The sequence below is a fragment of the Poecilia latipinna genome, unplaced genomic scaffold (assembly GCF_001443285.1).
Source record: "Poecilia latipinna isolate Pla-1442-1.1 unplaced genomic scaffold, P_latipinna-1.0 Scaffold540, whole genome shotgun sequence".
NCBI lineage: Eukaryota > Metazoa > Chordata > Actinopteri > Cyprinodontiformes > Poeciliidae > Poecilia > Poecilia latipinna.
The window spans coordinates 106,344-133,340 of NW_015113156.1; the positions used below are offsets into that span (position 1 = coordinate 106,344).

General features: G+C 39.8%; 1 protein-coding gene across 12 annotated transcripts in view; it reads right to left on the reverse strand.

Annotated features, from left to right (window-relative positions):
• Nucleotides 1–1,037: 1,037 nt before the first annotated feature.
• Nucleotides 1,038–26,997, reverse strand: part of fmnl2a (formin-like 2a) — a 56,245-nt gene continuing 30,285 nt past the window's right edge. The window contains exons 5-30 of one of the 12 annotated variants that reach the window (XM_015041157.1): nt 24,836–24,919; nt 23,175–23,330; nt 21,796–21,834; nt 21,237–21,281; nt 19,256–19,364; nt 18,990–19,066; nt 17,033–17,126; nt 15,848–15,922; nt 14,423–14,533; nt 14,068–14,217; nt 13,516–13,617; nt 12,918–13,224; nt 12,581–12,775; nt 12,069–12,089; nt 10,119–10,243; nt 9,823–10,025; nt 9,005–9,239; nt 8,853–8,921; nt 8,685–8,765; nt 8,465–8,594; nt 8,218–8,381; nt 8,020–8,121; nt 7,248–7,343; nt 6,843–6,966; nt 2,659–2,705; nt 2,143–2,231 (exon numbers count right to left, since the gene is read on the reverse strand). In XM_015041157.1, coding sequence (XP_014896643.1) covers nt 2,226–2,231; nt 2,659–2,705; nt 6,843–6,966; nt 7,248–7,343; nt 8,020–8,121; nt 8,218–8,381; nt 8,465–8,594; nt 8,685–8,765; nt 8,853–8,921; nt 9,005–9,239; nt 9,823–10,025; nt 10,119–10,243; nt 12,069–12,089; nt 12,581–12,775; nt 12,918–13,224; nt 13,516–13,617; nt 14,068–14,217; nt 14,423–14,533; nt 15,848–15,922; nt 17,033–17,126; nt 18,990–19,066; nt 19,256–19,364; nt 21,237–21,281; nt 21,796–21,834; nt 23,175–23,330; nt 24,836–24,919 — 2,947 coding nt within the window. In that variant the 3' untranslated portion in view covers nt 2,143–2,225. Of the gene's footprint in view, nt 2,232–2,605; nt 2,706–4,216; nt 4,338–6,842; nt 6,967–7,247; nt 7,344–8,019; nt 8,122–8,217; nt 8,382–8,464; nt 8,595–8,684; nt 8,766–8,852; nt 8,922–9,004; nt 9,240–9,822; nt 10,026–10,118; nt 10,244–12,068; nt 12,090–12,580; nt 12,776–12,917; nt 13,225–13,515; nt 13,618–14,067; nt 14,218–14,422; nt 14,534–15,847; nt 15,923–17,032; nt 17,127–18,989; nt 19,067–19,255; nt 19,365–21,236; nt 21,282–21,795; nt 21,835–23,174; nt 23,331–24,835; nt 24,920–26,997 lie in introns of all 12 variants that reach the window. The other 11 variants (XM_015041153.1, XM_015041151.1, XM_015041150.1 and 8 more) reach the window with 11 other exon arrangements.

A 26,997-nucleotide genomic window follows, 5' to 3' on the forward strand; every position in this document is an offset into this window, starting at 1 on the left:
GCTCCGTCAGTTCATTACAGGCCAACTAATTGTTTTAATGGATAGTGTGGCCATTCAGCTGAAATGTGTTAATGCTTTTATATCAGATCAGTTAGCAGTGATGCACCTGCGACCCAAACAAACTCAACGATCCTGTGCCTTCTGTGCAACAGTGAAATATTCTGATTAAAATATACTATTGTGGATTTATGCCTGCATTTGGCTTATTTAAATACACAAAAACTGAAAAAAAAAATCTATAAGTTAAAATAACATTCAAAGTTGTATAGCACAAGGCAAAGAATACTTGTTTTAACAATATGTACATTATTAACCATCTGACAAAGTAAGTTAAAAAAAAAAAAGAAATTGTAGAAAAATATCTGTACAGGAAACTTTTGTGTGGTCATGCCTTTAATGACGAACACACGATATGAAAAGCTTCAATGGTTTGTTTCAGTGGTTAAATACTATACATTAAAAATACAGTAAAGTGAGAAGACAGTAGCAACTTATTGTTCAGTTGTATCAAGTTTTATTAAAGTCATTGTGTGGGGTAGTTTAAGAACATGGTAGGAAATGAGTGATGTTGCTTTATATGCTCGTTTAGTTCTCTTAAGGTGTTCCCAAAACCACAGAAAAGGCTGTTGATTAAAAACTAAAGCAAATATTTTAAATTGAAGTTAAAGTAGGAACGCTTTTCAGTTAAAAACTACAAAATCCGATTATTTTTCATTGAATATGCCAGCAAATATGCAGTGTCTTGCAAAAGTGTTTGTATCCCAATTCTGACACGTTATTTGGATTTTAAACGATAGATCAACACAAATTAGTGGTCAATTGTGAAATAAAAAAAAAAACTATGCATAGTTTTTAGATTTTGTGTGTGTGTATATATATATATATATATATATATATATATATATATATATATATATATATATATAAGATATACTTTATTGATCCCCAAGGGGAAATTGCTTATTTGTTGAAAGCTACTCCAACTTAGGTAATAAATACAAAGTTTGTGACTTTATATATATATAAACTTTGTATTTATTACCTAAGTTGGAGTAGGAGTAGCTTTCAACAAATAAGCAATTTCCCCTTGGGGATCAATAAAGTATATCTTATTCTATAAAAATTGTGGTGGAAAACCAAAACCCTGAACTCTGTCCCCAGTCTGACACATGGTAGTGGCAGCATTATTGTGTGGGATGCTTTTCTTAAGCAGGGACCGTCTAAAAATTGACACGTTGCACTGCTTGAGACATGCTTCAAAAGACTTGCTGCTAAAGTTAGCTCTACAAAGAATTTGCCTGAGGCACATGAGAGCAAATGCATGCCACACTTTTGAGATTTTTACGTCAAATTCTTTCTAAAGCCATGCTTCAGTGTCCTTCGACTATACACCACTTTGTGTTGATCTAGAACATAAATTCCAAGTAAAAACAAAAAGTTTAAGCAGTACAAATACTTTTGCCAGGCGCTGTAGAAAGTACGTAGATGTCTGCAATAAATACAGTTCACATTAGAGTGGTCTATTTTTTTTCCAACATATTTTTTCTTTTTTTTTTTTTAAACATATTTTAGTAAAAAATATAGTCTTAAATACATTTTGCTCACTTTCCTCATGCCAGCTCACCCCGATTTATTAAAAGAAGAATGAGATGATTAAAAAGAGGTTTGTGGGGAATGAACGAGAGCACCGGAATGTGTCAAAAGTTAAGAAACAGAGGAAAGGGGCAAAAAACCTCCAGTACATTCTAAGGTAGCTTTTCCAGGATAACTCTTTCACATGGCTCCTAAGGCCACTGCATGTCCAGTTTTATATCTTATCAACATTAAAGCCAACTCAAGTTGTATTGCTTATGGGTACCGGGGGGAGTTTGTGGGGATAATTAAAACATTCACACAGAAGATAAAAAAAAGATCACAAAACAAAAAAGTTCAGGCACTTGGCTTGATTTCTACGCTAAATTCGGTCCCAAACACGTCTCAGTCCTTCATTGTTTGACATTAGCACATGTATAGTCCTCCCGTTGTTTGCTACAAAACACCCGATATCCTTCGTTCTGCATCGGACTTTCCGTCCCACCGTCCATCCACGTTCCTCTCCTGCACATCCTCTGTTTCCCCTCGTCACATGACCACTTCTCCATTGTTCACCGGCCGCAGGTTCTGATCGTCGTAGCGCCTCCTGACGCTCCTCCGCACGGCGTCCGCTCGCCTGTAAGGCTGATTCCTCAAATCTGGCGGAATCAGCGGGGGAAGGGACGGGACAGGAGAGCTTTAAGTCAGGGTGTCATGTCAATGTTTGGATCTGTCATGAGCCCACATGTTCAGGAGTGCTGGTAGCCTAACTTTTCAAAGCAGCATGAGATCTAAGCACACAGAATAAAACAAGTCTGGCTGAGATGGGTTTTTAATAAAGCTCTGCATGAATCCAGAAACTTTTCATACATCTTGTAAATCCAAGATGCATATATTTTTTAATAAAAAGATTGAAGAAACTACTAAAGAAAGCAAGACTTCTTATATTCAGGCTAAACAGATGGAAAAGACGAACCTAAACAAACAAAAAAATAATATGAAGCAGGAAGGGAGGTAATAAAGAAATGCTTGCCAGGTTCGGGACACATCCACCACTACAGGGGTGCTACTGGAGGACTTCCTTACCCTCAAGTAGACATTTGGAAATTTAGTAATATTATTCTTCTTTAGTTCTGGATGAAGAAAAGACAAAATGAAGGTTAAAAATAAAAGGAAGACGAGGGCTGACTGGTGCATGTCAGCTCGACATGTTCACTTTGGCTTTGCAAACCGCTAGAACAAAGCAGAGAGGCTGCAGGAGGAGAGGCTCAGAGAGGACAGTGCTGGGGCATGTTAACTGGTTGATGGAAGCTCGTTTCATTTCTGTTACTAGACCCAAACTGCTTTAGCAAAGTGGCTACCAGCGAAAAAGGAGACAAGCCCATTTCAAACTTCCAGTTAGGAGCGACTGTAAACAATAAAGAATGGATAAAAACAAACAGGCCAGTTGTTATATTCAGCAGACCCATCACCGCAAACCAACCAAAGCATGCACGCAGCCAAGCACGCACTCACTAACAGCACAGAAAATGGTTCCAGGAGAGTTAGTGCACACGGTTTTACCGAGACAGCATGCAGGATATACAGCGTCTGGTCTCTGTTGTGTGTCTTTCCATCCAAATGTATCCAACATTTTCTCATTACAACCACAAACTTTATTATATTGGGATTTTTTGCAATAAACCAGCAAAAAGTGGTGAAGTGGGTCTTTTTATGGTTATTGGAGTATAGAGGACTGACTATATATGCACATCACACATTTCAGGCTTTACTTATAAAGAAAAATTAAATTAAATCTGTTATTTTTATTCCACTTCAAAATTGTACTCTACTTAGTGCAAGTCTATCCCATGAAATCCCTCCAGAGTACATTCAAGTTTGTGGTTGTAATGTAAAAAAGTACACTTGAATGAAATGAATTAAAAGTACTTTTGCAAGGCACAGCAAGAGCACAGAAACTTCCTGACTGAAGAGTGACCGGTCAGGAGCAAGCGCATTCTAACTACAAGAGCAAGAGTGCATTGTGGGAAAGCAGCAAGGTTAAAGCAAACAGCATGCAACAAACCGTGTAAACAGTGATGATGACATGTGATAAATGAACACACACAATGATTTTACCATTAAAAACATTGGAACACACAAACGAGCAAGTGATAATGCCACAGGCACGTATACATCATAGCATTAGTCATACCTGAGGTGTACATATACTGTATGTAGTACTGAATATGACAAACTGAGCCGCAACATGCGAGCCATGTTAGATGGATGGCCACCAGATGGCAGCACACTGCCTGACCTGAGTGACGCTAACTGAGGGGAAAAGTTCACTCCTTGGGATGCTGATCTCTCTGTGACATTATGGTTTGCTGTGGTGGGTAACATGATGATGAAAAATACTGACGTCACGCTTCATGCAGGTGGGCCGAGAAGAACCAGCTCCCAAAACACACCGTCATGCTTAGATAAGAAAATCTACACAACACACACTCAAACTTCAGCGAGTGTGTGTGCGTGTGTGTGACCCTGGGAAACCACATTGTCCACAGTGTGGGAGTGTAAACGGTTAAGAGGGGGTCGGTGGGAGTGAAGAGGCATGCAAGGAGGGGAAGAACATAAAGAAGAAACGTTTTGTTCCAGCAACCTTTAAGAAGAGACAGAGATCTACAAGCTTTAGTAATGGTACTCCTCATTGAGAGCAGGCTCGCAGAAGAACCGAGACCCGCGCTTGGCTGTGCGGGCGGTAAAGGGCACGGTCTTCAGCACTGCATTGAGACAACAGGGAGAATAGCCAGGACACAAATCAGGACAAACACGGCATGAGAAAAGCAGGTCTTCTCTACTGGGTTTAGCAACGGCTAGCACTAAAGCAAGAACCCATCTACAGCAACAGGAACCCTGGAGAAATGAGTCTGGAAGCCAACTCTACAACCCCCATTTTTATTTTGCTAATTATCTTAAACTGCACAGTCTCGTGCAAAAGTAGGCAAATTTTGTTGTAATCTTTTAATGTGGTCTTGTTTAACAGTTCTCCAGACCTGATGAATATTTTAAAGTTCTCAGAGTTTGGCTGTCTTTAAACTTGATTTTAGTTCAGTGACTAACCATTTCCATTTGCACTGAGCCAGTTCTGGTTCTGCTGGAGGTTTCTTTCTGCTAAGGGGAAGTTTTTTCTTTTTTCCTCCTTTATGCTGTTGCTACATGCATTCTCATTATGAGAGATTGCTGCATAGTCAACAATGCAAATGTCCAATATTGTATAGCAACAGGAGTGAATTCTGCAAATCAATGACTTGATGCAATTTGGTGGGTTCCTTTAAATAGCAAACTTAAAATTTTAATAAAGAACTGAACTTGACTGCTCTGTCTGATAAGATTAAATTGGGATGTATGTAAATTACTTTACTTTAGAGTGCCTTGGGACAATATTTGTTATGAATTAGAACTGAATAGATAAACTGAAGGGAACTGAACCAATGTTTGTAAAAATAAAAAAAAGTACTACGCTAATTTTACAAACGTACATAAAAGTGGCTTTTTTCATATTCAAATGCTGCATTTTTTAGCCCAGTTGGGAGTATCTTCTGTCATCCCTTGACAGAATGATGTCCTGGGCAACAACCAGATCCAAAACCTCTCAGTGGTCCAAGGAAAAACCTTAAAGAACCGTTAGAAAGCCTGGAGACATATTGATCAGGATCACATTAAAGGATCACAAGGTCTGACCCCTTGAATCAAGATACATTGAAATTTGGGATTGCCGTTTAAAACTTCTGCACTTCTGCTGTGAAATCACTAAATGGGCACAAGAATACACTAAAAGAAACTGAACATTGTGAAAGTTTAACATGGAAATGGAAATGGACATTCCCATAATGTTTTCAATGGGAACTGAAAACATTTCCCACTGAAACAGCTGAAGCAACAAAGTTTTATTTTGAAAAGTGGAATGTGTTCCTGTGTGTGGTGCATTAGGTGTTTTAGCTGTATTATTATTTGGATACTTTTTGCATAAAAATGTTTGCATATAGACTAGTTAATCTATAAAAACTAATCTGCTCTAGTATGGATGCAGAAAATAGAACTGCACTCGACCCATTCCTCTTTAGAGAAGAACAATAGTTACACTAAACTGTTGGAAAATCCAAAACATTTCAGGATATTCATTTTTATCCATGATTTTTTTTTCTTTTTTGTCAACATGTTTACATTTAGAACTTAAGCGACAAACTGTGATAAGTAAATTATTTTTGGAAAAGCCTAATAGCTCATATGTTGCAATAGTACTTTAAATTGCCAAATTTGTTAAAAGGGCCTGGTTATATATAAATGCGTTAAATTTAAAAACAAATTGATATATATAAAAACATTTTTAGAATATGTGTTCTTTGTTCATATCCTTGCATTGTTTTTTTCTTCCCGTCTTCAATTGAAGTGGAATTGCATCAAAGATCGTCTTGGCCTGAATCCATTTTGGTTGTCAAATAATGTCATTGTGTTCATCTTGCCATTTTATTCTTATTAGATGCACAGATCTGAGATGTTGTGACAGATGTATTTTGTGGAACGCAGATCTGCCAGTTTTAGATACATAAAATTTCTCTTGAAAACTAACACAGGATTCAGTACACTTTTCTTTTCCTTTTCTCAAATAAAAATGATTTTCTCATAACAAATGTACACAGTTGAGGACTGTCACTCTCTGCATCCTTGAAACTCTATAATGGCAACAAAAATGCTTCAAGTTATGGTGACAGCAAAACGAATTGGTCGTCTCCAATCTCTGGCTGACTGACTGATGCATCTCTAGTCATCAGAAAAAAACATCAATCATTAATAGGAGCCAAATTAGATGCAAAAGTGCTGTTTGTTCCCTTTGAGATATAATACAGAAGCAATGTAAAGCAGCAAATAATTGTTCTTCACACTTCTCCACAGGAAGTTTAATCTCCCCTTGTTATGAAAGTAAACTAAAATTATTGTCTCGATTTGACTGACATCCAGAGAGACGGTCATACCCTCATCCTGCACACGCACAGTACAGATGGTGTTATAAAGCAAAAGTGAAGAAGTTAAGATAAGTCATTATTATCAGGCACCTTTCGGTCGAGAAGCACTGAACCAGCTGCCTCATTTGGCCACAAAAAGAGCTGAAATCATCGTGTTAGTTGGCTTAGAAATCCTTTGTTTCAAGCTGAGGTGACCCTTCATGCAGAGCATTAAGCATGTGTGATTGACTGCAGACTGTAGCCTGGATCCGGTGATGTTACCCGTGATGATGTCCTCGATGGCGCCGTCTTTGCCCTCGTAGACATGCCGGCTGTCCTTCACCTGCTTCCTCCTGAGCTCCTGGATCAGCTCCTGCTGCTGCCGCTTGCTTTTACGGGAGGGAGACTGCGGGAACACGCACACAACAAGGTTGCACCACCAACGAGCTTCTTCTCCCACATCACATCCCTTCATCATGCAAGTTAATTGAACAGTCACTAATCCTGACTGATGTTCCTCAGCAGGGATTCTCCTCTTGGAGCTAAATACAACCGTGCCCAGCAGGTGGTCTGCGCTCGACTAATCCTCCAGACGGGAATATGGAGGAAGTGGACCTGGATTTCCCTTCTGGTCATTGTGATCCTAAGGGGGAGGAAGCAAAGGAGTTCAGAGAAAGATTAACTCACCTTCTGGTCTTCCTCCATCATAGCCTCCTGTTCTAGAAGTTTCTCCATCATGAGCTGCTCCTGCCGCTTCTTCTGCTCATTGTCCTCCTCCGCTTGCTGAGAAGCCACCGATTAAAAAAAAAAAAAAAACATTTACAAATTCACATCTTACTCTGGGTATTTTAGATTTAATCAGTGCGGGAAGATCATTAACACAGCATTTCTAAAAGCTTTCTGTTTCATCCAGTATTTTAATGATCAGCAGAAATCAGCATTTTCTAAATTAAGTTCATTTTAAGCTCTCCAGGGGGCGCAATTGACCTTTTCTCAGATGCTGTACATTTTTATTTGCAAAATAGTTCCAGCTCAAATTAACCTTATGTTTCTTTATTATTTTTTTTTTTGAAGAGTTTTAAGTTTTGCAAAAGTATTCATTCAAAACATAGCTCTTCTTGAAACTTCAACAAAGCTTTATCTCTGACAGGTCTGCCATATTTTCTGTCTTCATGACCTTCTTTGTTGACTAAAATGTTTTTTTTTCCACCGACAAACACCTCAGTATTCACAGAACTGCTAGCTTTTGTACTGACATTAATTAACACACTGCTGGACTCCGTTTACCAATTATTTGACTTCTGGAGTCGATTTTTTTTCAGTTGTCAGAATAAAAGGGGTTGAACAGAAATACACACATTTTTTGATTTCATTGGTGAAAACCGTGTATCCCTTTTCCTTCACCACACAAATTTGTTTTACTATTAGATAAAACCACTGAAGTTTCCAACCAACTCACCCTGTAGGCTTTCACAAATCGCACAAACACCGGGAAGAAAACAGACGGCGGCGTTGTCTTAGAGTTCTCTCCAAAGAACTTCACAGCCTCATCAAAGGCATCCTTTTTTTTTTTTGAAGATGGGGAAACAAAATGCAGCTTCAGCGATTAAATATTCAGTCACTGAGAGAAAGGTTTTTCTCCGTTATTCAGCGTTACCTGTGCAATTTTGGCATCATCCTGCAACTTTTTCAGCTTGCTCTCGTTGTGTGTGATGAAGTCTTTCAGCATGGTGTTGTGACCGTGCATGCTGTACTCTCTCCTGGTCAGCTCCATGCCTCTATGCAGCTCCTTAACGTCCAGCAGGACATTCTCCAGCGACACTGTGAGCACACGGGGAACATTACGCCACAGGATCGCACAAAACATGGAAATGTTTGGTTAACGGATAAAAATTTACACCCACCTGCTGCTGCCTTTTCAACATAGTGCAACTCGTTGTGGAACAGAGACACTTGTGGGTATTTCTCTTTGACCACGTTGGCGATGTAGTGCAGCAAGGTCATTTTCCGGTCCGTTGACTTCGTATCAAGAAGCTGAGGGGAGGGGAAAAAATAGAAATATTATGTTTTAACAAAAGAAAAAGTGAGGACGTGTAACTTTAACAGTCTTCAAAAGCAGCTTACCAAATCTAAACTCTGCAGCTTGAATCCATACACTGCTCCTCTTTTGCTGCTGTTCATGTAGTTTCCAAGTGCCAAAATAATCTGCAGCGTAGGTAAACAGGGATCACAAAACTAAATCCTCCATGTGCAGGACAGCACACTCTGCTAATACAAAATATCTCCAGTTACCTCTAAAATCTTCTTCAACTTCTGAGACGACTTGATGGACACAGACGCCGCAATGACGGCATGAAGTTGCTGCAGACAAGCAAAGTTTGACGCATCAATTTCACGACTCGGCAGCAAACGACAAATATCGAGTGGGAGACTCTCTTAATCACCGGCGTGAGCATCTGCACGCTTTCGCTGAAGTTTCCGATGAAGGCCATGATGGTCATCTTCTGCATGAGCCGCTCGATCTTGCTGAACTGCATCATGAAGCGGTCCTCGTCGGTCAGGCTCTCCAGAGGCTTGCGCTCCTTCTCGAACTGCCGCAGGATTTTGACCTCGTTCTCGGTGGGCTGGAAGCGCATCAGGCACTCCACAAAATCCACTGGCAGAGTCCGCAGGTCGAATCTGAAAGAGATACAGGGGGGGATGGGGGGTGGAGATGAGGACCACGTCCAACAGAGGCACGAGGTAAAGAATGGGACTTCACTTTGGTAAAATGTAGCACATCTTCACTTTAATCTAGACATTTTGTTTTATATCTGATTTCCAACTCTTAGTTTGTAACTTACTATTTATATTTTCTCCGTTTCATCTCTGATTTGAATTTGTCATCTTGTAATGATGTCATTTCTTTTTGCTTTTTTTATTTTAATCTTAAAATGACCTGCATTGGCAAAAATATGTTTTTTATGATGAAAAAGTTACTCTGTACCCAAGTAGCCTTTTTTTTTTAACCAAATATATCTTTACCCTACTACAAGAACAACTACTTTTCACTTGCGTTAGAAATATATTGAAGTCATTTTGAACTGAATGACGGATTAACTGTGGAATTCCAAACATTTCCTTTTTTTCCCATACTTCTTTTGAAAGAAGAATGGATTTTTCCAAGACTGCACATGAACCCTTTTATATGCTTTGTTATTTCACAGATACTGTTTCTAAATCAGATAGATGCAAAATAAACAAGCAAATGTCGGAGGCTTACAGCTGAATGGCCTTGCAGATCTCCTCGGTCGTCTTGCCCACTTTCCTCAGCGTGATAGCCAGGTTCTTTGCCCTGTTGGAGTCCAGCAGGGCCACCTTGTTGGGTCCCTTGTGAGTGACCTTCTGCTTGTTCGTGGTGAGGTCGATGGATGGGCCCTGAGCTTTAGTCTTAAACATCTCCTCAAACTCATCAACATTCAGGTCCTAAAAGACACCAGAGGTTTTATTTATTTATTTATTTTATTAGGATAGGAAGCAGGTCGAAACAGAGACCCTGTTCTGAGTGCGGGCCTTTACCTCGAGTATCCTCTCGTCGTCGATCTCGTTGAAGACGGTCCCGTTGATCTGATTTGGTTTCAGGGCGACCCAGTTGAAGACAGGCATGCGGAACTTTGTCTTGATGGGTTTCTTGATCTTAACAGCTAAATGACACAAATGGAAATTAAAAATATGTGTTGATCGACTGTAAGGGTCCATAAGAAAGTAGCCACGCACATGCAGGAGACGGGGGGTGGGGGGGATCTGTAACAAGAAACATCTGATTTCTGAAAACATTCATTTTGAACACTTCAAATGTTTTAGCAGAGAACACAGATGTCCATCGATTAAAACAGGATGGTTTCCTTCTTCTCTTTATTCAAGCTGAGCCTCCTGGCAGAGGAACATGGCCAAAGGCTATATCTGTTCACTAAATTGTGCATATGGTCCAGGATTACTCGCCAGGCCTGGGGTCAAACTATTTGCTGTGCAGATTAAAGCTATTTGTAGCGACAAGAGCTGCTCCATTGAACCTGAACGTTGAGGCGGCGTCCTGCATCGCCGTGCCGACAAGGTGTCAGCAGCGACGCGGCGAGAGATAAGGCCATCATGGGAAAGGCAAACAGCATTCCAGCTACACACGATTCCCATCAACTTAACCATCTGCGTGCCACAGCAGCTCAATGAGTATCGGCATGCAACAAACTTGTTTTTAAGATTGTGACACGTCATTCATACAAAACGTCAGACGGTCAAAGTACTACAGTCAAGAGTGAAGCAAAACCATTCACAAGTTTTGAATGTGGTATTTTCTTTTTTTTTTTAAAGGGTTCACAGCGGATCTTCCAGGCATCTGGACTCACTGTTTACAGTCAGGAGTACCTAACATTTTTCTCAGGTGCATCAGCACAAAAGTTACTGCTGCATTTAACGTAGCAGTTTTACAGGTTCGCTTTGTGATTTTGTGCTTAATCACTGCCCATTAGGGCAATATTAACTTGTAAATCATTAATTAACAATCTAGTAAACAAAGTTCTTTACTTGAAGTGAAATTGGCATCTTCTTAGAAAACTGTCAAGTGTGCTGGTGAGCTGAAATTTTAATTTAAAAACATCTCAAAAACAAAAAACAGATGCATGAAAGCATGAAATAAAAAATTTCTAAACACCTTCTGAACATCTCAAAGCGAACATTTCATTATGTGCTCTATCAGCATTTCAGTTGGAAATATTTTGTACAAGAGCCAATCACTACTGACCACTTACCAGACATGGCCTTCCTAAACCTTTCCCAGTAAAATGCATTTTTTTTTTATTATTATCAGTTTTAATGTATCTTAACAAGGAAAACTGGTCAAGCCACTGTCTTCAAAATCTATACACTTTTGTCTTAATCTTATGCCATCTTCAGACTTGACATAACCTTGAGGTTGATGGCTCCAAGTTGCAGAACTGGTAATGAGTTTCTGACGGCTCAGAACTCAACTAGTCTATATTTTCTCTGCTCATCCTGCTACATCCACTGAGTTTATCTGCGACTGGTTGAACTGGCGCGGCCTTAATTTCTATTTATTTTTTTTTAGTTGTACCACTGAGAAATGTGGTTGCACTCTAGAGCCCTACATCATGATGTGAAGCATCTTGTGAAGATGCCCATATGTTATGTTATTACAACCACAAACTATTTGTATTTCATCGAGCAGCTGGAAGGGAAATTAAGCATTTTTTTTTTTCAGTTTTTTTGTCTTCTCAAATAAAAACTTGTGTGAGCTATACATTTGTCCACAACACTTCAGAGACGGTACTTTGTACAACCACCTCTTGCTGAAATTACAGCTAAAAGTAATTTCAACAGGGGTGTCTCTACCTGTCTGATACCACATTTAAAACCAATGAGAAACTACCACGGGGGGGGGGGGAAATACGTGTATGACATGGTTAAGGGGTGTGGAGGGAAAACACGACATTGAATTCGACAGCAAGAACCTACAGAAAAGCTTGATGGGTCCCTCTGGTTGGCGGGGAAGGAAAACAATTCAGAGACAGGTTAGCATAACGGCCGGGAACAGTGGCAATGTTTACATGAGCGTCATTAAGCTAAGGCAAGAGTTTTCAATTCGTAGGTTTCAGTTTTCACAGGCCAACAAAGTCAGCTTACTCGTACACATGTACATGTACATACAGATCTTACAGGCTTATCTGCATACCGAGTTCATCCAAAGTGTTATCTTTATTTAACCTGAACACACCTGAAGCTGTGAACGTGGGACGCACCATTAAAAAAAAAAAAAAAAACCCTAAAAGAAATGAGACATCTAACTCAAGACTTAACAGTTCAGAGAGGGGATAACTTAGGAGATCGAACCAAATGTTTTCATGTTTTCATTTAATCTTTCATTTAAAAGTCCAACAAAGCTCATGAATCTTACATTCCTGTTAATTTAGTTGAGAAATATGTTTTTGCTATATTGATATGAAAACCAAAGGATAAATTAACCTCACCTGCCAATCCTGAATTCATGATCACAGTGGGCGTCCCACATCCGGGAAGCGGGGGCGCCATAGGTGGAGGTGGAGGAGGCAGAGGGGCAGAAGTCTCTGACGGGAGGCCGGGGGGCGGCGGTGGCGGTGGAGGGGGTGGCGGCGGTGGGGGTGGGGCAGCTGCAGTGGGAATTTCCATCGATGGTCCATTTGGCACTGGGAGAGACAACGAGAGATTAATATGAACCATTTGTTTTCCTCAAACATTTTAAGGACGAAAATGACTTTTCTGAACCACTTTTTACTCATTTGGGTTTTCAATATTTGAGGCACGCAACTGATCTGTTTATAAACCTACATTGCCCGTTGACTGGCAGCGGAGGAGGTGGAGGAGGGGGAGCAGGTACAGCAGACATGCCTCCTGCGACTCCTGCAGCCGTCCCGTTTGCCCCCACCATGGCACCCGGCAGACCCTCCATCCCGGGCAGCGAAGAAGGCAGGATTGAGATGTCTCCATCTCCCTTTTTCTGGATCCGGATGGTCCCCTGCTTTTCCAGCTCGTGGATCTTCTTCTCCAGCTTACTCTGGCGCTGGATAGCCTCATCCTTCTCCTTAAGCATCTGCCTCAGCGAGTGAATCTGCGAGGTGGAGTCTTTATAGACTTCCTGCATGGCGACGGAAAGGGAAAAAGAAGAGCTAGCGATGTTAGGAAGTCAAACTGGCTACAGTGTGCTGTAATCTAATACACCTTATTTTTTCATCTGTAAAAAATGTAAAATGCATGCATCCTGCTCTTTCCATTTTTTGTGTTGGCCTATTAAAATACAAGTAGATTGTGGTTGTAACCTGGGGCTATCAATCCTTTTGCAGGGAAATGTAGCAGTGTATGCACCATACTTCCAACAAGTATTGAAGATTTAAGTAAAAAAAAAAAAAATGCTGGAGTAAGAACTGACTTTAATGGCTTCAAGTTCCTTGTTCCTCGTCATCAGCTGTTTTTCCAGCTCCACAATCTTGGCCATGGCTTCATTCTCCATGTCCTGCAGCTTCTCTGTCATCTATGAGAGTGAAAGGGGGCAAAGGTCACAGATGAACATGTTGCAGAGACAATATCCAACTCAAACAAGGTCATGGAGGGCAGCGATGTAACGCATTGATCATGTTCATGTCTTCATAAGTTAGAAATTTTCAGGAGATTAATGTTTTGCAGATACACCAGTTTGCTATGACGGAAAACATTATAATGAGCATTTAACCTTTTCCAATAGACCAATCAAATCATGCAGCAAATTTGTGCTAGATGTCTGAGCATTAACTCAAGATTCACTGTGTCGTTCAATATCAACTCAAAGACACTGCTGAACGACATTACGATGCACAAGTTCACATAGGAGCATATAAAAATGTCAGTGCAACTTACAAAAGAGGCATGTATAATAAACAAATAAATAAATAAATGTTGATTTTTTTTATATATATATAATAAAATAACACTTGTGGGTTCTCACGTGCGACATGTTCTCCTCCAGCTCCTCCACTCGCTCCAGGGCAGCATTTTTGGTCTCTGCATCCTCAAGCAGCGCTCCAACGTCAAACACGTTATCCAGGTAGGCCTGGATCTGAACCTGGAGCTTATCGCTCTCTGTGTGCTTCAGTTTCTGTAAAACAGACAAAAAAATTGTGATTAAAGTCCACTTTCTTTCCCAGGGACTGCAGCAATCTCACATATGCAGGTTTGCAAAACCCAAAAAACTGAAAAGCCTTTATTGATGGCTTCTCTATGCTGGACATCTCAGGGGTGCAGTAACTGAGGACTTTTAGCTGGGAATACTCAGAAGGAGTTCTGTGTAAATCTCAACTCACGTCCAAGTAGTCGTCCAAGCCCAGCTTGGTGAAGTCGTACTGTAGGTGAACTCTAAAGTTCATGTCCTCCACTGAGTGCACAACAATGTTGATGAACTGCATACATGCAACCTGAAGAACGTGAAGAGACGAGCAGAAGAGTCAGTTAAACAGCATTTTTTTTTATTAGCAGAGATAAGTTAAAATTGAAGACAAATAATGCTACACAATTTGATTTACGCTCATTATTCTGATTTCCAGCAGAAGATTCTGACAGTGTAACAATGCTGAGTAAAAGTAGCACACATGGTATTTCACTTTCAAGACAAGAATGCCTAATATAATCTAATTGATGTAAATAAGAAAGCTACTACCATTCTCATATTTGGACAAATTTGGTTGTGGTCTGTTAAAAATGTATAAGATTCTGAAAATAAATTCACACTTTATAACAGATACTGACTCTCTAAGGGAAAAAAAAAAAAAGATTGCACTTTGCACAACCCGCTTTTGCCAAAAAGACAGTACTTTCTGTTCTCCCATAACACTGCACGGGATAAGACGATACATTATCCTGTCTACAGATCTATTGACAAATCATTTCTCTTGCAGATTCTTGCTGCTTTTTATTGCAAAAAGTCCATGAACTCCAACAAGTTTGGGTTTTATGGTTTGGATGCAAATATTCCACCCTATGATGCCGAAGTGGAACAAGTAAATAGTACGATAATTATGTCAGTAAGAGATCAATCAATCAAAATTAAATAAATAGAAATTATGTGCAGCTTCCTGTTCTGCTGTCATCATTTATGTCAGTTAATCCTGGGTTGAATCTGACGCCACAACAAGTTCTATCAGCTGGAGTGTTTCTGTAAGCGATGGAGGGAGACAAACTTGCCAGACGTCTGACAGACAGACACAATATCGACTGGTTTTCACTTTATCAGTCAGGCTGGACTCTTACAAATACAGAGACAGCTAAATGTTTATCTCAAAATTGGAAAGAAATGTTGTTTATTCAATGTTTAGTCTAACAAGAGGATATCTGCAGTGCTGTTCGAAATGTTTAAATAGGTGTAGGTGTGAACACTTTTTTTTTTACTTTAATTCAGTCACTATCTGTTCTCCTTGTTGCTTTTTGTGGGCCCGTCTCATCCACTAAATGATTCAACCTGTGGATCTCACATTTATTTTACTTTTCTTAAAAAAAAGAAAATCTATTTCCAGTAATTACTTTCAAAAAGTGAAATTTGTCCATAGTGAAATATTTCAAGAATTTATTTCTGCTGACATGATGTTCTCCAGCAGGAAGACCCTGACATATCCCCCCATAAGGAAGGTAAACCACAAAAGGCTATTGCTAGGGAAGTTGTTTGGTCACAGAGTGCTGCATCAACTCATCTGTATGTTATGCATCTGTATAATAATGAGTTTATTTGAATTCACCATGAAGTCAATGTTGTTGTCTTCATTCTTGAAGTACTCCATAAGCTTCTCAAACCGCTGCGTCTCCACGCATACCTGCAACGCAAAAGAGTGCGTGAAATTAGTGACCGGTGTTATTATGAAACCATAATCATAAACTTAGCAAGAAAGAGTAAAACGTAAGACTCAAGATTTTAGCAGCTGCTGCATCATATGAACCACCAGTACGAGTGAAAAAACACCCATCAAACAGTCTGATGATAAACTGTTCTCAGTCTTCAAAGTGATTACTGCTGAGCTAAATTATTCATACACGCCTGTTTTAATCCTATTTACAGCAGACGCTGTATACTTTTTGCAAACTTTACCTAAGAAATGCAGTGTTTTTGTGGCAAAAAACCCTATTTAAAGTAGAACTAGACATCCAGAAAGACGTAAAAATGGGGTAGAGTGATGTTTGGCTGATCAGAAAGGTCAATGGGAGGGTAGCGAGGCAGACTGGGACAGAGTATAATAAAGAATTCAGTAGAAATAGGAAGCGTGGTTATTTAAAAACCTCAAGCTTCTGCCTGCAGCCAGTTCTTTGTAGCTGCAAATCATCTCCAGTAAAGTAAAGCTAACTCCGCTGCCTAATTATGAAAAAAATAAATTAAAAAAAATCTCCCAAAATCTGTGACCCTGCTGCTGCGGTTTCACACCATCAGAAACATTTCTCAGCCTCCGTCTCATTAGGTGAGCTCTTCTCTCCCACTAATGCCACCGTCGCTGAAAGCGCCACACTCAATATTTAATTCAGAGGTGTAAATATTACATAAACTGCGCTCGCTCTATGCTCGTAAGATGTTTGCTAAAACGAGGCTGTGGTTAGCCCCTAGTTCTCTCCCTGGCAGCCAGGATACCTCCCTCCAGACAGCCACAGGTCAGGAAGGCTATCTTGAACATCTGTCGCTGTGCTTTTCTGAGCTTTGATGCGCCTGACGAATCTTGTTAACACGCACGGAGCGGTTTTGTCTGATGGGTGGGTTATCCTGTGCTACGCAGACAGACCGGTATCTCTGAACCCTTTGAAGCAACGCCGAGGGGGAATCTGCCGGAGAAGCATTCCTCCAGGGCCGAGAGATTGTTTGAAACGACACAGTCGGAATGTAAAGACTTAAGGGTCTCCCTAAAGAATCCCCAGTTTACCATTCTTTAAGCTGGTCATACCTCCTTGAAGTTGTCAAAGGCGGAGAGAATAATTTCATGGCCTCCTCTCACGAGACAAACTGCCGCCAGGAGCTCCAGCACCAGAGCTTTGGTTCTGTAAAACCACAGAGAAAGTTATGGCAGGAGAGGTTAGCAAATGTTATGTTTGCCAGTAGAGAAGCAAATATAAACTTAAAATGTAAAGTCAGTAGTGTTAACTAAATATCATAATAATAACCCCTCATCAACAACACTGCAGCGCCTCGCAAAGTGTCATCAATTTTTCCACACTCATGGCTGCAGCCACAAACCTCAGTGTGTTTTTATTTTGAATTTATAAGATGGACCAACACAACGTAGTGGATAATTTTCAACTGGAAGGATGTTTTGCTTTTTTTTTTTCTGCAAGTAAAAGTCTAACTTTAAAGCAGGGTTAAAAAAAATCCATTATCTGAGAGTGGAAGGAGTACATTACTCTGTGTGCGAAAACACCGATTGTACGTCACCCTGTATACACCATCCTAAGCAGGAACTATTGTCCAGGAAAATATTATTAATCATTTGACAATTTGTTTGACTGTGATGCTGTGGGGAAGTTTTTCTTCAGCAAGAATGGGAAAACGGGTCAGAGTTGATGAGAAAACAGATGGGAGGCAAATGCAGAGCAATACTGGAAGAAAATCTGTAACAGACTGCATGAAGATGGCAGACTACGGTGGAGGTTCAACCCTAAAACTACTTGTGGGGCAAAAAAAAATGAGAGCACAAAATTTATAGTATTGTGAAGATATTGGTTTACAAAAACGTTCTCGTCTTTACTCAGCAACAGGAACTGGATTTGGGTCAGTCCTCCATTAAAGAGCTTTCTGCGTTTGGCCAAATTTATGCATTTTTAAACACTGATCTTCATTAACTACACGTGCTGCAGGGCAGATTTATATCCTGTCTTTAGTTGTAATCTGGGACTGAACAATATAATTCGGAGTGTTACGAATGGCCCTGGGCCATATTCTGAACACCCCTGGTCTAGCTCAAAGCACATTCATGACAATATCCTAGTCAAAGTACACACCCAAATCTAATCCAGAATCTGTGCAGAGAGACAATCACACTGAGATCAAGCTGTTTTGCAAAGAAGAATGGATAAAAATGTCACATACTGCAGCTGTAATTGGAGTGGATAATGGTTGTATACAGAATTGGCACCATACATTTTAGCCTTTCATTTGTAAAATAATTATTTCTCTTTCGCCTCGAACGTATGCTCTACTTGGTATTACCATCACATAAAATCCCAATAAAAATAAACATTGTGGTGGTAATGTGACAATGTGTTCAAGTGTTCAAGATAGTGTTAATACTTTTGCAAGGCTATGTTGATTATATTAGGAGCATCAAATCATCAACATGGCATTTGTTGAGTATCAGCATGTTTGTGTTGTTTTCATTTTATTGATGCAGGATTTATTTGCCTGAAGGAAAGAATATGTGACATGTGATGCAAAGAGGTTTCACATCAACTTTTCAGGACATCCTGTAACCTTTGGGCATTGTTTGAGAACTCATGCATCAATCCATCCACACACACATACACACACAGGCACGCACACAGCAGAGGCTTTCCAGCAGTGATCTCTTTATGCATCTGTCTGTGTAGAGGAGTCTGCTGGTAGAGCTTTTTTATCTTCCTTCCTTCCTGATGGATGTGTCTCAGAGCAACGAATGCACTTGTACAAAACGACACAGCTGATACTCTGAAACTATGGTTGTAATTTTACTAAAGCACGAAATCTAAACTGAGAATACTGCAGTAAGAAATTTAACTGCTTAAAAACAAACTAGCAGCCACAACAAAAAACATTTGGAAGGAAAGAACAGATTTTATTCACTGATTTTTAATTATCTGCAAAGTGTTGCCAACTTTCACTTTGATTAATGTCCAACAATTACATTTTCACGACTTCTTCCTTGATCTTACCGTGGATTTTTATTGTTGAGACTTAGTGCAATTTCATTCACAGCATGTGGGTGTGACATGACCATGTTGAAGCCGTACTGCAACACAAATATAATGGAGACAAAGACAAATAACAGATTAAAAACGGGGCAGCCTTTAAATATTATTGTACGTGATGAATAAGATATGGAGGGACAGCAGGGGAGCAAATTGAATTTAGCTTCAAATAGATGGTTGTGCTTCAGCCTGAAAGGTCATGTAGTCCCTGCAGATAAAAGAAAGCTTACCTGATAGTTCATGATGGCACGCAGGCACATGATGCAAACATGGACGTCGTCCTTTTTACAGACGAGTCTGGAGTTTTTCAGCGTTCTCCTGCTCGGCAGAGTGCTGCAGCTATAAAACAAAATGAAAAGATTGAAGAAAAGTTGCTAAAAAGGGAAAATGGTGCATGGGTTTCTAAATGGAGTGTCAAATCGGTTTGTGTCTGAACACGTGGGAAAAGCCTGGATAAGCAAGAGAACAGATGCTATTTGTAAATGAGAACAGTAACCCAGCGCCTTGTTCGTACAGAGAGGCTGTTAAAGTGCCAAGCCACCTTACAATACCACAAACAAAGGCTATATGATCTACTGCCACACACAGGGGCCACAGGATGGCTGCTTTGTTTTAGCTTGATGTCCTTCACTTACATATCAATCACAGCTAACATAATAGCAGCCAGTCATTTGCATGCAGCACGGTGACTGTGTAACTTTACGAGGACAAAAAAACAAAACAGAAACAAGGCTTCTGAGATGACGTAAGTGCTGATCCAGTTAAAGCAAAACTGTTTATTTGCAAACTTTACAAACACAAGTTTCAATTTCCAAGTCCAAGTTCAGTAGAAAAACATTTCTTCAGGCGATAGTTTGACATGCTGATTCCCGTCAGACTCCCTGCCTGTAGGTAAAACTTATCAGTGAGTCACAGCAGAGTTTTTTTTTTTAAGGAGGCAGCAGATTTTGGATGAAGATAGTTAGTAAGTCATCTTAAAGCTTGCATAAACATTATGTGTTAGAGTTAAGGGAAAAGTACCTCACAAAACCAAAATAATCAAAATGACAGCTGCATATTGGACAAGTTATCCAAAATAATACAGAGGAGTAAAAAAAAGAAAGATTCCCCTCCCAATTAATTGTCATCTTAACAGAGGTGAAGTGGAACTAAGAACAGGAATAAATTCACAGGAAATGAATGTGCTTTGACATGTCTGAAAGAGCCTTTTGTTCTCTGTTCTGCTGAGCAAATTTATACCTTAAAGAAGAGAATAAATAAAAAAGGGAATAACTACACCAAAATAAAAATAAAAAAAAACAATTCAATTGGCTGTTGTGTTTACAGATTTCTGTTCATAATGACGGCGAAAGCAGAGCGCAGTCGGAACATTAGTCATTCATATTTAAGACATTCAAAGCCAAGCACTAATCTTACAAAGCAGAACTTCAACTTTGACAGTTGGTTTTAACTGGAATTGAACTGAAAAATGGAAGGAGGAAATTATGAATCATGTCAAAACATGCGTAAACATACTTGCGTGTAAAAGACGTAATTGCCATGTGACGAATCCAACTGCGCTTTAGAAACAAATGATAAACCTATGTGCACTATATAGGCGACACGCTGTTGGAATATAACCGCAGCTTTCTTACACCAGTTGACTCCGTGTTGGAGCAACATAGTAAAGCTGCTGCACAGTTCTCCAGCTATGATAAAATATACATCGCTGCCAAGAAAATGAGACCACTGGATCAGAAATGTAACTGCCTGAGTGATCCAAGTGAAACGTCATCACAAAAATAACATAGACCAATGTCGGATATAGAAATGGCGTCACTTTACTTTAGACATGACAACACAGTAGTTTTAAACTTCAATGTATTGAACTGAGATTCAATAAAGGCATATATGTAAATGACTTGGGGACAAAAAAAAAAAAGTCCCGATTGAAATGCGGACCAAACAAATTAACAAACAAGGGTAATTTGCTTTGTGAAAAATCTGATTCATGTTCTGGAGAAGGACAAAAACAGTTTGAGCAGGAAAGATTTTTAGGTTTATGTGAGAACAAGTCTAAAATATTTGTATTTTCAACAATGCAGACCAGTAATAACAGTTTAATTTGTGCCACATGAGAAAAACCAAACACTAGAACTACACTACAGGCTATAAGATACAGAACTAAGATGTCTACATGTTGCTAGCGCTCTCCTAACTCCTCAGACATACCGTTTCATCTGAGTAAACTTTGGACAGTTGAACGAACCCGGCATCCTACAAGAGGCAATTTGAAGAAAGCAAATACAAATGACTTAGTTTGGCTTTAATAAACCAGCTACAGATTATTTTTAATACTACCTAAAAAGCAAAAGGTAGATTCTCTGTCTTCATCAAAACACAGAAACATTTCTAGAAGCGATCTGTAGAAGCCATTTGAGAATCTAGGCTAAGTTCTGCACAGGAATGTCATTCGAGGAGTAATACAAGCAGCACACAAACAGAAACAATGAGTGCAGAACAAACCATTTACTCCAAGAGAAGCAGAGCTCAGTCACATGAGAATGAGGAGGACTAGGAGGAGGGAGCAGGATTCACAAATAATTCACTTTCCTGACAGAAACAGCAGGACAAATAAACCAGACAGCCCTAGCAGGGAGGTAAAAAGTACAATAAGGAAGGGGTCCTGTGTGTGGGGACGTATATGTGAGCGGCAGTCTGTGGTCGCAGCATTTTGTGTGTTCATGTGCATCATGTGTGCTCAAGAGGGAACGGGGAAGTGGCAACCTGCCTGCTGTCGAAGAGTGGCGGACAAAAGAGCAGATGACTACTGATGAAGACGGCGACAAAAAACAGAAGAGACGGTCACAAACTGAACATACTCCAGAGCAGTGACACAAGAGAACCAGCACCATTTACTTAACGGACTGGAACAAGACAAATAAAGCACCAGACTGAAGTGGTGGAAACCACTTATGTCCAGAGGTTTTGTAGGTAGCTGACGGACATTCCAACAATCGATCTTTGAATTATGTCATGTTAAAAAAGCAAACTTCACATTATTTCTTGCCTGTGTTTTTTGTGACAGACCAACAGAAAGTAGCAACAAGGTAATGATTTGCATTTGTATTCATCCCATTTACTAAGATAAATGTTCAAAAAGTCTGTCTCTGGTTGTGCATTGCTGGGAGACACTGTCACAAAAGATTTCAATGTATTTGCAGCAACAGATAATTTTACAACACATCTACTCATGTCTAACATGTCTTGGAGATGGACTCCATTTTTCATATTGTTCCTTTCTACTCTGTGTTGGTCTATCACACAAATACCAGTAAAATAGATTGTTTGTTGGATTAACATAACATTTCAGGAAGTTTAAGGGGGAAAATCGTCTGCAAGGCACAAGTTAGACTTATCTTTGTCTGACATTCTTGAATTAATAGTTGAAATAAAGCGTGTAAAATATGTCTTATTGTATAGAAATATTACATATGTGTGTGTCAAACTGCCACAGAACAATTCACAATGAATTGCCCAAATATTTTCGCGCAAAGGTCTCAAAAGTTCATGTGGCCCTTGACTCAGTAATGCTCTTTGTGTACGAAGTGCTCAGGTAAACCTCTTCAAATTAAGGATTAGAGGCAACAGACGTCAATACGACTTCTGTACTGAGAGAATAAAGCCATGACAGTGGAGATTAGAGAAATTATGCCTGAACGAGTTGGATTTGGGCTTCAAAGTATATATTAGCCAGGGCCTTGTGAATAAACAGCAGTGGAATCCTGTGTACTGAGGATTTGGAGTTAGTTTGGTGTTTATAAATATTGCCCCGGAAAGAAAAATGACCTACAAAAAGATCTAGTGTGTCGCCTGAAAAACTGTCAGTAATGTGTTATAATCATGAGTCTGGGCAGCCAAAATCAAAAAAGAAAAATCCAGACAAAAAGATTTTTCCCCCTTCCATGTGTTCTAAGCCATTTAAAGTCTTAGAGACCCCATGACTACACAAAGAGGCAGCTGAGGCATCATAAGAAACGTGTGACTTCTCAAAATAATCACACTGCTTAAGCCAAATGCTGAAAACAGAAAATGGGGAAGGAACACAGCTGCTGGGTAACTCTGTCACCATCAGGTAAATGTAGAAACGCGCAGTGATGTTTGTAGTACCGTAACGTGGAGTGTCGGCCGCCACGAGTGATGCCGTTCCCCGTGATGTTGGCTGGCAGGGTACCCCCTCCATGCAGATCCTCTATGGACCGGCCCCAGGTCTTGGACTTGTCCATCATGACATCTGTATTGTTTTCCAAGCAGTCGCCATCAAAACTGGAAAATGAGACGTAGATGAGTCAACAAGCTGTGAAAAACCTTTATTTTGCAGTTATTTAACAGTCTGAGCCACAATTAAGGACCACCCAGAGACTTGCTATACTTTGGCTGAAGCAGCAGATTTATTCCCTAAATGTTACCAGAATAAAAAAAAAAAAAAAAAAAAGCAGCTTTGTTCAATGTCAGTACTGTTGCTGACTAGTTCAAAAGAAGTAAAAAGCTGTCAATGGAGCTAGTATTTTTCAGCAAAATGTTTTACTATGCACATTTTTTGGTTGTCTGTTGTTTTTAGAGCTGTTGCTTTATGATCACTGAGGCATAAAATTAGAAGCGTCAGAGTCTGTTCCATAGTATGTCTAAGTTAATGGCTTTCATTTTATCTTCTTTTACCTTTCACATTTTCCCCTTTGGCATATTTGTTCTTTTTTGCTTTTCTTTTTCGTATCAGATCAATTTGATAGTGTAAAAGCTTGTGGCAAGAACTTTTGAAGGAAAACTGCAATTCCAATAGGTTTAGCTAAACTATTGGAATGCTTACTCCGTTTGTCTTTTGTCATCTTCCAATACCTTTGTGGCAAAAACTGACGCACGTCAAAAATGACATTATTGTACATCAGCATTTTTTCAGATTCATCTTGTATACTTCAGGCCTGATTAAAACTGCTGAGCAATCAATTACCTTTAGGATTTAAACACTTTCACTGCGAGTTTGTAATTCTTGACAGAATGTTTGAAAGATCAAAGATAAGCAACAAAACTGATTTGATTGCATTATGTATTATGTACTGCCAAATTCTGTTTAAACAACTTTGAGTGCAAAATTCCCCCACTGACTTCCATTAAAATCTTATATTCTTCACTGCTACAAAAAAAAACATAAAACTTATGAGACTATTTCATTTTTTAAAAAGGTGAAATGTTTGACCTTTAAATTTCTGCCAACTTGTTTTGACCAAAAAAATAAGAAAAAGTTAAAACAGCAACACTTTATCAAGTTGTCATATGAACCATGACATGTCAAAGTCTAATGACCCAGCGGTGACACCACTGTGGTTTTTTGCGCTTAAACATGTGAAGCTAAACAAATGAAATGTTTCGTTGAAGTCGGTAGTGACTAAGGTATTTTATACCACCGACCTTATGTGCTGCTCCACCACTGTACAAATATAATATTACAGGAAACCTCTGCAATGTGGACAAACCATAATCACACATGCTGAAGTCAAGCGACGAATTTAAAATTAAACAAAAAAGGCCACGGGAGCTCGAACAGGGACTCTGTTCGAGTGACTAATAATCACCCAGTCAGTTCATGAATAGCAGCATACGGCTGCTATAATATACAATCTGCTAGCGATGGTCAGCGAGTGACTCAGTGTTTCTGACAGCAGAGACGGTGGAGCTGGCGCTGAGTGGAGAGGCATCAGCATCTGTAGAATAGCAGCGTTGTGCTGGTTCCTCTGAAACACTGTTGCCCACAGAGGATGCATGCAGGGACTTACGTGACGGCGTACTGCGCGAATGAAAGGTACTCCACCAGCACGTCCAGGCCTTTGTTCTCTTCATTTAAGAACTCCCTCACCCACCTGAAAAACAAACAGATGTAGAAGTTTATTGCAACATAAATTTGCTAATAAACTGTTGTGGCCATCAGTTAAATTTGAATGGACATTTACAGAAATAAAAGTGTAAGACAGATATGTTTGTACAATTACAGGAAAGTGAAGCAAAATAACACTGCTGGGAATTAAAAGCTTTTGTGTTGTTTTCTTGTAGGACTCTTTTGAGTTTCTTCTATTCTGGAGACTTTCTAATCGAGCCTTGTTCTGGTTTTCTGATTCTGTCTGAGTTCTTAAGATCTTTAAAGCATGAAAGAAAATAAACACATTAAAAAAGTTGATCAAATTATATACTTGAGTTCCAAGAGTGAAAATGTGAGTTTTTTCTTTTAATGTATTTAAAAAGCTTTCAGAAACCAAATCACCGATTTGTTCATATGTAGCTTTTTCAAATTTTATGTTACCTATTAAGCTGCCTAGAATTCAATAAATTTTTTAAAATAAACAATTAAAAATAAGCATCCCGTCTTCCAGAGCAGTAGATGAATCCCACATGCAAGGATTTATTCAAACAGAGACATTCACATAACTGAGCTAGCCTCTCTTTAAGTCCTAAAGACTTGCAGCAGCAATGACATCGACGGTGGTTCTATAAAGTACTGACTTAAGCTTCGGTCCAGTTCCACCCCTACTGCAGCCCTGATGTCTTTGCATGTAACTGAGCGAGGCATCGAAGCTGTACCTGACGTCATTATTTTTGAAACTAAACAATGATTTCGATGTAGCCGGCCGAAGCCACTTCCTCAGAGATGCGGCGGAAAACTTTCTCTTTCCTCGTTGACCGATCTAGTTCGTTCTGTACTCGTTCATCAGCGAGTAAGCATAGGAAAAAAAATTACCTCATCATGGGACCAGGTAACAGCAGAATATTGAGAGGAATTCATTGCAAATTAAAAATAATAATAATAAAAATATTTAAAAGAGCACTCTTTACAAAATACAGTAAGAACAGTTTAGTGAGAGCCAGCTAGACCCGATAAATGGCTGACCGCAAAACAACCAACGGCTGACTCTAAACCAATCAGCTGCTGAATTCAAAGCAGCCCCGCTTAGCCGGCCCTTTGGAACCACAGCTCTTGTGGTTCCAAAGAGCCGGGTGGAACCGGGCCAGAAGTTCTAATGCAAAAACGGTCGACTGCAAGGCCCGTTCTGTGGCGGGCCTTGCAGTGCGAAAGGGGCTTTAGAGGGGCTGATTACAAACACATGCCACACTTTTCAGATTTTAAGTTTGTTTTTGTTTCGTCTTGTTTTTTACAACCGTGTATCATTTTTCTTTCTCTACAGAATTATGCACTGCTTTCTGTTAGTCTGTCAAATTAAGTCCCAATAAAATGTAATGCAAATATAAAACTAATTGGACAAAAGTGTCACGTCTTTATTTCTTGTAGCCACAAAAGCTTTTGACTGATGTCACATTCATTAAGACTCTTTAAAGATTAAGTGGCTGCGTCTTGATTGGCCCCCCATGTGGTGTGACTGCATGGAGCTGGACAATCTAGTACAAGAGTCCAGTAAACCGGTGTCAGGCAGGGCCGTCGTCTTAAAACAGACTGACGGAGTGGCTTCGTTGCCCGTATGGTGGTCATTACCACAAGATGCTGACAACCCTCCCATTCTCCACATGTTGGTGACCACAGTGCAACATGTCGGACACAGGCAGGCAGGCGTGGAGCCAGGGTCGGCGTCAGCAGAGCACGCTCAGGGACAATCCGCCCATTATGCGCAGCATGATTGATCAAACTTTCCGTTTCACCTCTGAAAAGAAGCAGCAATTATTCACTGTGTCAGTGGGTGACATTGTTGCTCCGTTTCAATCAGCAGCTCCTGACCTCTCCGTGTCCCTCCCCCGCCTCCGTGGTTAGCTCCTCATTTGTCTAACAGAGACCGACTTCATGTAATCTCGTTTTTCAACACAACATCTTTTAAAAGAGTTCATCCCTCTAAACAGTGGTTCAGCTGCTTTGCAACACAGGCATCGTCTGCGGCTGGAGTCGTGTTTTGGTTTAAAGAGCAGAATCGGTGTGTAAACAGTCTGTAGGAGTGCA